This window comes from Barbus barbus, assembly GCF_936440315.1.
Source record: "Barbus barbus genome assembly, chromosome: 30".
NCBI lineage: Eukaryota > Metazoa > Chordata > Actinopteri > Cypriniformes > Cyprinidae > Barbus > Barbus barbus.
In genome coordinates this window covers 26698345-26711319 of record NC_136758.1, presented here as the reverse complement: position 1 = coordinate 26711319, position 12975 = coordinate 26698345, and the positions used below count along the sequence as shown (strand labels likewise).

General features: G+C 35.7%; 2 protein-coding genes across 4 annotated transcripts in view; one reads left to right on the top strand and one right to left on the bottom strand.

The window, feature by feature from the left end:
- supt3h (SPT3 homolog, SAGA and STAGA complex component) overlaps positions 1–2173 on the bottom strand; it is a 133592-nt gene extending 131419 nt beyond the window's left edge. The window contains exon 1 of one of the 3 annotated variants that reach the window (XM_079385815.1): positions 1926–2173. In XM_079385815.1, the coding sequence (XP_079241941.1) occupies positions 1926–1952 (27 nt within the window). In that variant the 5' untranslated portion in view covers positions 1953–2173. Of the gene's footprint in view, positions 1–304; positions 424–1925 lie in introns of those variants that run through there. The other 2 variants (XM_079385816.1, XM_079385817.1) reach the window with 2 other exon arrangements.
- runx2a (RUNX family transcription factor 2a) overlaps positions 1407–12975 on the top strand; it is a 38860-nt gene continuing 27291 nt past the window's right edge. Inside the window, exons 1-3 of the mRNA XM_079385814.1 lie at positions 1407–2208; positions 3746–3902; positions 9391–9495. Coding sequence (XP_079241940.1) covers positions 1945–2208; positions 3746–3902; positions 9391–9495 — 526 coding nt within the window. The 5' untranslated portion in view covers positions 1407–1944. The remainder of the gene's footprint in view (positions 2209–3745; positions 3903–9390; positions 9496–12975) is intronic.

Here is a 12975-nt window from a genome sequence, read left to right as displayed (position 1 = left end):
AAAAACGAGCTCATTTTAGCTTAGCATGCTGTTATAACAGTCTAATGAGCTGTCAAAAAGCTATTTAACTTTACTAAAACTAACAACTTCGTTTCAGAGAATCCAAACAGCTATTTCAAATAACATGTTTCAACATTAAAAAAGGTTTGTAAAACTGTTTATAACACACTTTATGAAATATAAACATAAACAGTGCCTCGAACCGAACAAACAGAACCTTTCGAGTCTCGCTTTCGCTTGACGTTTCGAATAAATAAACAAATGGCCAGAACTGGATTTTAAACTCACAACTGAACATTTTTACCTTACGTTATGAATTATTCAATCCATCCACATGTGCTCTTTCAAACCGCAAGACACTTGTCTCTGATGTAAACACAGTACTGGTCAGCGCGTGTCTATTTGGCGTCACGCGGGTCTGCCAGGGATTATGGGTAATGGAGTTTTTAAAGGTTATATAACGCTATAGGCTGCGGTGGCAAGCGAACGCTGCTGTAGTTCTGCGTTTACCCTCGTCGCATAATAAAAGACGAATTTAAGCGCCACCAAAAGAGCTTTTCAGATTCACACGCTTAAAAAACATATTTAAAAAATTCTAACAATATAAAACACGAATAGCCTCTAAAAATACTAACATAACTTATTTGCGTAGTACACTGTCAAAAAATCACAAGAAAATATTAATGATTTAAATTATTATTATTAATAATAGGCTATTAATATCGTTTTTTTTCTTTAAGTGTTATTCATGTTTCCTTTTTTGCATAGCCTATTGAAATAAAATATAACGAACCCAAAAAATATGTTTGAGACGAGCTATATGCATATTAAATGTCAACATAGGGCCATAAAAACATCATAATTTAGGTCCATATACACGAATGTTGTTGTCGTGGCTTAATTCTGTGCTGTTGTTGTTGTCTGATCTTGTATAATATTAACTTAAGCCCTGGCTCTTTATCTGTCTTTAGAAATAGGAAATGAGTCACTTCTCTTCTGTGCTTGTTTGCTTTCTGTCTGGCTTGAATGAGTTTTGTTTATGTCTCTTTATGAGCCTTTATGTCTCTCAGTATTAGCGAACAGTCAAAGAAAACTCGCTGGCTTCGCCCCGTTACCATAATAATACATAAACTCTTAAATAATTAGCTTAATGTGTTTTTAAAAGTTGTCTTTCAGACCCTTACTAAACTTGGAACATCTTTAAATCACAACCGTGCTTCTGTATAGTGTCTCTGTGTAGCATTGCTTTGGTGAAAGAGGAGAAAAACCCGATATCAAACCACTGAACTGCTCATTTATTTTGATGCCATGAAATGGTGCTTGGAGACATGACGTGCTCAAGACTCATCAGCATAATAATCCTCCTGCTTCTGCATATATATATAAACCACAAAAAACCTGAGCTCACCCAAGTCCCTGCCTCCTAAGACAAACCACACAACGAGACAAAACACTGCGGCTTTCCAGCGCCTTCATCTTTCTAACCACAACCTTCGGAATCACCTTTTTAACCCTTCACAAAGACTCTGCATGGAGAAAGAAAAGTCTTAAGGACTTTTGCAATCCTCCTAAACTTATTTTTTAACTTGTTACGGTGGCGCGTTTTGAGAAGCGCGTGGAAGCGAAGTCTCTCCGAGCGAGCACCGCGCGTAATGCGAAGCGCCTCGCTTTTATTCCGGATTTTGACGTTTGTTACGGCAAAGGAGAAGCAAAATCGCCTCGTAAATTATGTCGGCGTTTCTTCAGAGCGTAACCAGGAGCTCCTGCGCGTTTCTTTCCACGCGATTCACCTGTAGAGTTCACGCGTAAAGCCTGAGGGGAACCGAGCTTATCCAACTTTTTCCAAACGGACTTTATGCATAGATCGATCCCATCTATTTTGAAGCGAAAACTCTGACTTTGGTGCCGGTTTGAAGTGCCCTTACCTTTGCTGACATTGTTGTGATGCGCATTCCGGTAGATCCGAGCACCAGCCGCAGGTTCAGTCCGCCGTCCAGCAGCCTTCAGCCCGTGGCGGGGAAGATGAGCGATGTGCAGCAGGAGCAGAACGCAGCGGTGCCGAGACTCCGACAGCACGACAACCGGACGATGGTGGAGATCATCGCGGACCACCCCGCCGAGCTCGTGCGGACGGACAGCCCCAACTTTCTGTGCTCAGTGCTGCCTTCTCACTGGAGGTGCAACAAAACTCTCCCGGTGGCGTTCAAGGTCAGAAAGAGGGTTTATTGAGATGTAATTAAGAAACGTGCTTAACGTATTAAGTTGTTTAGTACATATGGTTAAACTTTATGATAGATTTCTGGCTATTTGCATGGGTATTAACTAGCGTTCAGTTCAGTTTGACAATATTTTAATAGATCAGTACACTTTTTACATTCTTAGCTATATGCATATATATTTTTACTATCAGTTTTGGCAAGGGAATTATTGGTCCCATTCAGATTTAAATCTCTTTTACAAGATCTGGCCAAGATCCAGACAGCATTAAAAATACATAAATACACAACATTACATTAAAAAACACACACATTAATTTGAGAAGGAAAGAAAACGCAGTTATTTATAATAACTGATTATGTAAATGTGAACTCAAAGTTTCAGGTCTATATGAAAGGTTATAGATCTTGTATCGAATCAAACTTTTATCACTTTTTATTTCTTTTAGCCTGAACATCTGCAGGATTTTCTCATTGTAATGACTTATATATGAAATTATTTATAGTGTTTTACTAGTGTTTCTTTCCCCTGTTTTCCATGTGCTTTAATATTAATAATAGTAGTTTTTATTATTATTCACATGTTCAGATCAGATGTTTTTTATGGTAGTTACGGATATTTAAAATGAGGAATCCTGCAGTGCTGGACAGAGAGAAGTGAAATCTGAGAGATTTGAAGCTATTCATAGATACAAACACATGCATGTTTAATCACACGGCCTGAATTATACACAACTATTAATACTTTCACCAAAGATAGAGTATTTCATACAAACAGACTGCATGTAAAGTATCAGTAACAGGACCCGTTTCGCTCTGGTTTATCCTGTAAACATACTTTTGTTCATTTATTTGAGCTTGTAAAGCTGAACCAACCCCCTGCTCACATTAAAAAAAAATTCAAATTTTTTCCAATTAATTTTAAAATTTTCATCAAGGAAGATTTAGTTGCTGCTGCATCATTTGAATTTTATAGCAAAATCTAAGTTTCAAAAAAGAAAAAAAGGCAAGAAATAGCCTTCGGATTAAAACAGAGCATTTAAGAAAAAAAGCATCCATATCATTTTTTTAATAAACTAAATGTTTTTTAATATTTATTTAAAATTTCATAATGCTTACATTTGAATAACATTTTAATTTTTTTACAATATATATATATATATTACATTTTAATATTTTTCTGTTGAATAAATTTGCTTTAGATTTTTTTGCTGAATCACTTTTGATGTTAAAGTGTTGGTGTACTTGAGTTATACTGACATCAGATGTTTCTGACCAATTTAAGTGGAATTTCTTACATACACAATTTAAAAGGTCACATTTAAGAACAATCTAGCTTTTGTTTCTAGCAGGTTTTAATTGATTTATTGTGTTATTAACCCCCTGAGGCCGGCAGTCTCCCTTCATAAAGTCACCTATAATCAGGATCGCAGGCCTGTTTCCATCAGTCTATGAATAAACAGTCAGACTGCAGTGAAATGCAGGGTAAATTACAGCGGGACAGTCACAGTGTGTCCGTTTCTGTTCAGGTTGTTGCTCTGGGAGATGTTCCTGACGCGACGGTGGTGACAGTTATGGCAGGAAATGACGAGAACTACTCGGCAGAGCTGCGAAACGCCTCAGCTGTCATGAAGAATCAGGTGGCGCGTTTCAACGACCTGAGATTTGTTGGCAGGAGTGGAAGAGGTTGGTACTTCCACTTTAATTCTATTTATTCTTCGCTGGCCGCTTCGTTTGCTTTGGCTTAATCATAAAAAAGGGTAAAATCACGTAAGATGTTTCATTTACAATAAATGACATGTTGGAAATAAAATTTGGGCATGCGGTGCACCAGCCAAATGGACTGAAAGTCGAGTTTTACCACAAATAGTCAGATAAAATGGATCGATTTTAATTTAAGACATGGCTTCTGTGTAGCCTTTAAAAAAAGGCAAATTATACATTGCATGTTTTACATGAACACAATATAGGACACTCTCCAAGATTCCTCACTTACAGAAATATTAAAAAGAAAGAGCTGCAGAATTGGAAGAGAATCACAGAAAGGCGTTATTATTTTTCATCAGCGTCCAACAATTTGAGTGCTTCCATGTTGAGAATAAAGAAAAAGGGTGCTTTCCAAAAAAGACTGTCATTTAAGTATTCCCAAAGCTTAAAAAGTGAAACAAGACTTATAACTTTTGCAAAATATTGCATTCACTGGCATTTCCTATTTAATACTTTTCTGTTACATCCACCCTACGCACCCAACAAAAAAATAAAAAAAAGTCTTTAAGACGTGAACGCGGGCTTAAAGTGCTCACAGACTGCTTATGTGTGGATGAATGCTGCTTTTGATATGCTTGCAATTATTGTCAAAGACAAAATCCCGCTCTTGTGATCCTGTTGGAAGAAGGCATTGAGAGCACAGGTCTTTGAAGCGTTTGGGACAGCAGTGAGATCAGAAGAGCGGTCTGACTGCCGCTGGAGGCTGCGTAAACTCGGGCGTGCGGTCTAGACTTGCCCTTATAATCCACACGGGCACTTAAAGTGAGGCACAGAGGTGTGCAGCAGGGAATCCCTCGCATGGCGCCCACAAACTACAGACTGAAAACACTCAAAGCAGCTCCAGGTGTTTGGGGAAGTGCGCTCGACCTATATGGGCTTCTCGATGGCTGATGGCTGATGGCTGATACAGTATGCCGAATGTGATAAACATCAACATTGTCTGACATTTGGTTATTTTGAGATTTATTACTACTAACAGAAATGGTCATTCTGCCAGTGTTAATTCCAAAATCTAAAAAGAACAGATATAAATATATAATAATAGTGCATTTTGAGTAAATAAAGTGTAAAATAGTTTTAATTTTAATTTAAAAAAAATGTATACATTGTATTTGCTATTATTATTAAAATTATTAAACTGCATTGGGCAATTCAATTTCTTTTATTATTTTTAATTCATATTTCAGACAGATATTTTGAGATATATATATATATTAGAATACAATATATTGTATTATAATATATAACATTTAAAATTAATATATAAATGTATTGAAATGTATAGACACTATATATATATATATATATATATATAATACATAATTTATATTATATTGTATTGTATTGGTCAACAGCTATCCTGTTTTGTAGATATTGTTATGAGCTTTGGCCAATAAAAAGAAAAAGTTAATCAGTTAATCACTACTTTACACAATAAATAACTAAATTACACTAAATGCATGAAAAATATTTGAAAAGAGATTTATTTATCATCCATTGACAAAGCTGCTGATAGATTTTGGGACAGTTATAAAGAAAAGAATAAAAACAGTTAATCGGCCATTTGGACCTGAATATGCCAATAATCTGCCCTATAAATCAGTCTTTTGCAACTTCTTAGGTCTGTGGTTTCATTTTGCTGGCGTATGGGTTATCAGTCAGAGTGGACGTGGCTGTGCAGACGGTGGTTTCTTGAGCGGTCGGCTGGTCTCTGCGCATTCCTGCAGCAATGCATGTCCTCACACACCCTCAACACGCTATCAGTGTGCATGTGTGTGCATCCGTGTTATCTCCTCACAGCTGTCACAGTCAACAAGGCCTTGGCCCGCATGGAGACCCACACCTTCGCAGGCTTAAGTTTCTTCTATCTATGACATGGGATCTGGAAGAGGAAGTCAGGGAGGAGATAGTGCAGCATAAGGAAATTAAATATGGAAAACGATACGAGGCGTGATGTGGAAGATTAGAATAAGATCGACCGCAATCAAACAAATGACATCAGAAAAAATAAGCCACCTCGAGTTCCCAAAAGCAACTGCGCTTCCCGAGACAAAACACTTGATTTATGCAGAAATGCTTTTGTGTTTTCAGACGTACTGTGCCCTCATTTATGAATGAATTTGGATATGCTGGTTGTGTTAGGACAGGGCGGGATGCTTGTTGTTGATCAGGACTTTATGCATTTCACATGCAGTCTGTCTCGTTCTGTTTAGGAAATAATTTCGAACAGAAAAACCCTTCTGAATGAGCCAGCGTTTAGGATATTTTTAGCAGCTGGACAGCAACCGTTGGATGGATGGCAGATGCCAGGGTTGGTTAGACGCTGGGCAGGGCCCGTCGCCGTGTGTGTTTGGTATCAGCTCGCTGGGACGGGCTCGGGTGGGTCCGCGAACGTGCTTTTGGGGGCTCATGGACGGATTCCTGTGGGAGAAAAGAAAAACAAATCGCTTTAGCAAGACTTATTGCATAACATGCACAAGAATATCAGGAAACCAAAAATGTGGGAGTTCTAGAAAAACCATGCATATGAGAAATGCATGACTGTTATTTTTTTATTATTTGTTTTGCTTAATTAATTATAAGTTCAATTAATGTTAAAAAGAGTCATTTTGCAAGACGTATTGCATAAGGTTAACTGGAATGTCAGTAAATCAAAAATATTACAATTTTAGAAAATATTTGTGTATATGGGAAATGCATGACTTTTTCTTCTCCAAAATGTTAATTAACAAATTATATATTCAATTAATAATAGAAAGAGTAATTAATTTAGCCAGACTTATCGCATAACATGCACAAGAACATCAGGAAACCAAAAATGTGGGAGTTCCAGAAATGCATGACTGTTTATTCTATAAAATATGCTGTTTAATTAATTATATGCTCAATTTATGTTAGAAAGAGTCATTTTGCAAGACTTATTGCATAAGGTTAACTGGAATGTCAGTAAATAAAAAATATTACAGTTCTAGAAAATACTTGTGTATGTGAGAAATGCATGACTTTTTCTATTAATTATACATTCAGTTAATGATAGAAAAACTAATTACTTTAGTCAGACTTATTGTATAATAATTACAAGAATGTCTGCGAATCAAAAACTATAGCAAATCCAGAAAGTGCATGTATATTGGAAATGCATGACTGTTTAATCTATAAAATGGTGTTTAATTGAATTTGAACACATCCAAAGTTGCCTGGTCTTTAATAGTGTTCTCAAAACATTTGCACACAAACGTTATTTATCCATCATTCATGAATGCTTGTTCCTGAAACAGTTTAGTTGAACTTTTGTCTAACGGTTTTTTAAATGTTACCATTTGTTTCATTCAGAGAACATTCAAAAGTAACATTCCCTTCACGTTTGCAAAACGATCAAATGTTCCCTTAATGTTCACATCACCAAGAAAAAATGTTTTTAAAACATTTCAAAAACTGGACATTCTGAACGTTCAGGGAACAACCTTTTAATAACTTAATGGGAATATTAGCAAAACATTCTTGAGTTAGCTGGGAAAATATACTATTTGATGACTTGCACATTCGATGAATGTTTGAATGAGTAATTAATTATTGTGTAACATTTACTGTACAAGAATGTTGGTGACTCAAAAATGTTGCAATTGTAGAAAATGCACGTATATGAGAAATGCATCCATACATATTCTATCAAATTATATGTTGAGTTATTGAGTGGTTGCTAGGTGGTTGTTTAGCGGTCCTAGTCGAAAGCTTGTACGATTTTTGGAAGTGGATTATTAGAGTAGGTTTTACAACATACTTTTTTAGTTCTTCTACTTGCAAATCTTAATTATTTGGGAAAACAGCAATTTCCGAGTGAAAACTGTTTCAAAGTAAATCCTAAACCAATTTTGTTCGACTGTATGAGCTCCACGCTCAAAGGCAGTGAATCTCAATGAATGCTAATGAAGCATAAAACTCAAACAATAGTCTTGTGACGTTATATTTGTTTGAACGCTCTTCCCATTCCAAGAGTTACTCAAAGCAAATTAATCCCAGTTTTGAAGCCGTTCAGCCTGATGCACAATCCACAGTAAGAAGTCAAAGCCAAGTGTAGCTGCCGGCCGTATTGTGTCAGTCCTTTCCACCCACTTCTTCCTGTCTTACTGCAGATCGCGGCTCTGAGAATGTGTCATGCCTGACTTCACAGCATGCTTTGCATATAACTGCTAAGTTTGCCTCATTAGAAGTATCTTAGTATTTCCTGTGTGCTACTGACAGAAAGCATCACCTCTTTGAAGTTCATTGGTAATAAAGATTTTAAACACTACAAGTTCACACATTTATGAACATTTCATCCGAAAAATGCAAATGTTGATCAGTAAAAGGTCATGTAAGATGAAAAATCAGTGACCGCAGAACCCCACCTTCACACCCAACCCTCTAATGTTCACACATAAAAGAATAAGGTCTAATAACAGCACGGCCTCACTGCTGTGGATGTGCATTCGTGGCTGTTTTAAAAAGGAAACCCAAATGGCAGTGCATGAGAACATGCTAGCAAATGAGAAGAGGTTTGTATTATTTGCATCAAAAGAAAAAAAAACATATTCCTTTCTTGTAGTGAAATACCTATAAATAAATACATATTCTTAAAATTAATATTATATTATTATTATTATTATTATTATTATATAAAATAATACACATTAACACAATATTAAATAAATATTTAACATAATATTTAATACATTTCATATATATTTTATTATATATGTGTGATGTTTATATATATATATATATATTACTTTTACATTTATACATTAATATTATATATAAATAATACTATAAACTTTAAGCAACAGTAGAGGTCCAAATGTAATTTTCTTCATTAAAAATCCTGACCAGATCCACCATTAATAATGTACACATTACTTTATTGCAGTATAAAGTCATTTAAATATCACTCAAAATAGTACATATGAATAAAAATATTAAATTGCTAATAAAATAAATGTATTAATCCAACATTAACCAAAATATATTTAAATATTAATATATATATTTAATAACTTCAAAATATACACTGAAAATATATTTTAAAAGCTTAAAAATATATATTTTCATCCTTTACATATTCTTTATACAAATTTTTATAAATAATTTTATAAAGCCACAGTTGCACGGTTCATGAATTCTAACATGGTCTTTTTTATGCATTTCTGATTTGTCATGTCCAACAACTGATAAATTCAATGGTCAGCAAGGGTCACTTTCCAAACTAATTCCATTCTTGTCCGTTGCGCCCAGGCCTTTTCAATCGGCCGAGTTCCTCGCAGTTAAAATCCCACCGTCACCAGCAGAGAAATGCAAATGACGTGTGGCGATGAATGCAACACATTGTCCGGCGGATTAATCGGGTTTGAACCTTTTTTGTGTTTTGCAGGAAAGAGCTTCATGCTGACAATCACAGTATTCACGAACCCACCGCAAGTGGCTACTTACCACCGAGCCATAAAGGTCACAGTGGACGGACCGCGGGAGCCGCGAAGTGAGTACCACCCCAAATATCACACATCATGTGACTAGCGCACGCAAAAGCAGATGATTGATGTGGCATGGCCTGATGCATGAATTGATGCATAGATTGTGTTACGGTACTGTTTTAAAAATGGATTCAGCACGCCTCAATGCACAAAGACGGCCTTTGAGGAGCAGCAGGCGTGTTTGGCGAGAGGCAAACACAAACACGTGCTGTCAAAGCCGGTCGACTTGTGAAAATGTTTACTGTATTGGCCTCTTGTGTCTGTCTGTCAATGTACTCTTAAGAGCGAGCGCCCGTATAAACCCCTCGACCTCTGACCTGCGCTCTGCCCGTCTTCTCAATGGAATAATAGCACACTGCATACTGTCTTCTGTTTTTAAACCCGCTCAACTTCATAATGTTCATGAATAACATCTATTTAACATTTTCTAACTATAAATTTGTACATAATTGAATCTAAAAAATGCGACATACAGTAGATACTCTTGAAAACTGATGGAGAAGCCATTTTCACTCAGGAATTGCTAGTAAATTTAAAAAAAAAAAATGACAAAGGAACCGCAAGTAACACACTGAATTAAAATTTTGATGTAGAAAAACTGAATATGTTTATAATCTTTATTTACTACTTCAAAAATGTTTTTTTTACCACATGCTGAATGTTAATGTTATTAAAATAGAATGCAGGTTTATTTCATGATAAACATTTAAACTGTATTTTACGTCACATGACCTGATTATGTTCATCTTTATTCAGAATGTGGTGCATGTTGTAAGTAAAACAAAGATTATTGGAGTATGTTTTACAAGAAAATACTATTTACATTTTTCTACTTCAAAATGTGATGTTTAATTCAATGCATTACTTGCAGTTTCTTTGTAATTTTTTGTGAAATTAAATTCACTTTCTGAGTAAAAATTGTTTCTACACCACATATTTTTTCAAAATGTATTTGGTATGAAAGCCTATTTCCACCATCAGATAAAACTAAATAATAATAAAAATAAAAATAAAGCAGCAAAGGTCATTGCAACTGTCTTTCTAGCAATTATGACTTTGATTCTCGCAACCCTGGGAAAAAAAGTGAGAAATGTGAGACTCAGAACTGTGAGATATAAATGCAGAATTAAAAAAAACAAAACATTTAAAAAAAAAAAACAGAATCAGAGAAAAAGTCAGAATTTTGATATACAAATGCAAAATTGAATTTTTTTTTTTTTAAAAATTACCTTTTATTAATTGTGAGATATAAGCTCAGAATTGCGATAGAAAATAAAAATAAAATTGAGAAATAACTTTTAAAATATCAAATGAAATCACATTGTGAGATACAGTCACTCAAAATTATAAATAAATAAGAAATAATGATATATTTTGTATTCTGATCTGGAAATTTCTTTCATAGTACATGGTATATGCTGCATAGAATTCAGTATGCAGTAAGCAAATATTCCATTCCCATGTGATTGAGTCAATGTAAAATTGAGCACTTTGCATTTTGGGATGCTCAACAACTGGAAATTTCCTTCCATGCATACAGAAGTTTCACATACTGTGCACATTAAGAAAAGTATGCAAGCATACTATTGTGAACACAGCCATGCTCTTAGCGTTGTATATGATGCATCGAAGGAATAATCCATCCTATGGTTTAGGTAAAGAAGGTCAGGATGTATTTCCAGACAAAATCTATTTTGTACATCAATATTGGGTCATTATGCGATCAGCTAGATTTATAAGAATCATTGAGACATTTCTCAGACAAAAAAGAGAAACGCTTTAAAGTTTTCCCGATACACTGAACAGAGACGTGTCATGGAAAAGAGAAACAGCCCAGTGTTTTCTCTCTCAGAGGAACCTGATCTGGCAAAAAGCTCCAGTTATCCTTCAATTATGAAGCTGCTTCATCTGAGTTGATGTCTGGACTTGTGAGTTGTGTGCGCCGTTTGCTTCAACTGCTCTGTTGCTCTCACTACCTAAAAGTTAGAACTGTTAGAAGACGCTGCCAAATTTCAGTTTTCACACTGAGCCCCAGGACCAGTAAATACACACAAGCTGTCATGAATTACTTTCATGTGGCAGAGAATGGAACCAGGAACACGCCGTGCTTGACTTTCTTTAGTGCGTGTTTACATTAAAGTCTGTTGCAGTCTGACATTACGGCCAAAGTTCTTCACAAGACGACCTTTTGTGGCGGGATAATCGAATGAAAGTACATCGTATTCTGTCAGCTGTTAATGGTGACTGGCAGATGTTTCTTATGCTTACGTTTTATGCAAACCGTTTGGCTTTCGGTGGTGAAATTACTCAACGCTTTCGTGATATGACAGCAGGCTTTAAATGTGCTGTTAGCATATGTTTCTAAATGATTGCAAACCCATTAACTTTCAAAGAGGCACCGTAATATCACAATAGCAACGTGTTACTAGTTCCCGCCCACTTTTTCCGTGGCGTTGGTTTCTGAAGTTCCCCCAAAAGGATTTTTTAAAAGTCTTTGTTAAAGCATTATAAGCCATGAACTAAACCAACCAGCTATGAGGCGAATCACAGCAGTATAAACTTTGATTGACTCAAAATAGTATTTGAAAATCTGACAAGACTCGGTAAACGGTACACAACGGTACAAGACTCTGAACTTAGCTGCTGTAATGAGGAGAAAAAACTACAATCCCATGAAGCACTTTGACTGACATAATCGAATAAAAAATGACAGCAACATTTTTACTCTAAGCTCACCGTGAGACTCTGATTGGTGGAATTTAAAATCAGAGCTCACCTCAACTCTGTGATTGGAGGAATTTAAAAACAGCTCATCACGACCCTCTGATTGGTGGAATTTAAAAGCAGAGCTCAACACTACTCTGTGATTGGTGGAATTTAAAGACAGAGCTCGCTGCTATTTTGTGATTTGTGGGATTCTCTTCGCAGAAGCATGGGGAATGTAGCTTTTACCCACAAATTCCACTGTTAAACATGATTCTTTAAAAAATAATGACTTCAAAACAAGCAAATACCAACGATTAACAACCTTGGATATTACAGTATATCTGTCTTTAACCCTTTATAAATTCATTACCTAATTTGGTGTTCCTGTCGGCCTTTTAAAATAGCTTGTAAATCTTTCTTTATGTTATATTATCATACTTGTATTCAATCTTGTCATTTACATTTATGCATTTAGCAGACGCTTTTATCCAAAGCGACTTACATTGCATTCAAGTTACAGTTTTTACATTTTATCAGCTCTTGCTTTCCCTGGGAATCGAACCCATGACCTTGGCGTTGCTAGCGCCATGCTCTACTATTTGAGCTACAGGAAAGCCAGGAAAGCCTTGTCGACTTGTTTTCTTTCAATTAGCACAGGTTTTGTATTTCTTTGTGGAACTGAATGATCGTAGACCTCATTGATCTAAGCTTATGCACCTTGTGGCAATATTCACTCAAAACCTGAAGTACATAAGCTACATTATACAAAACCTGTGCTA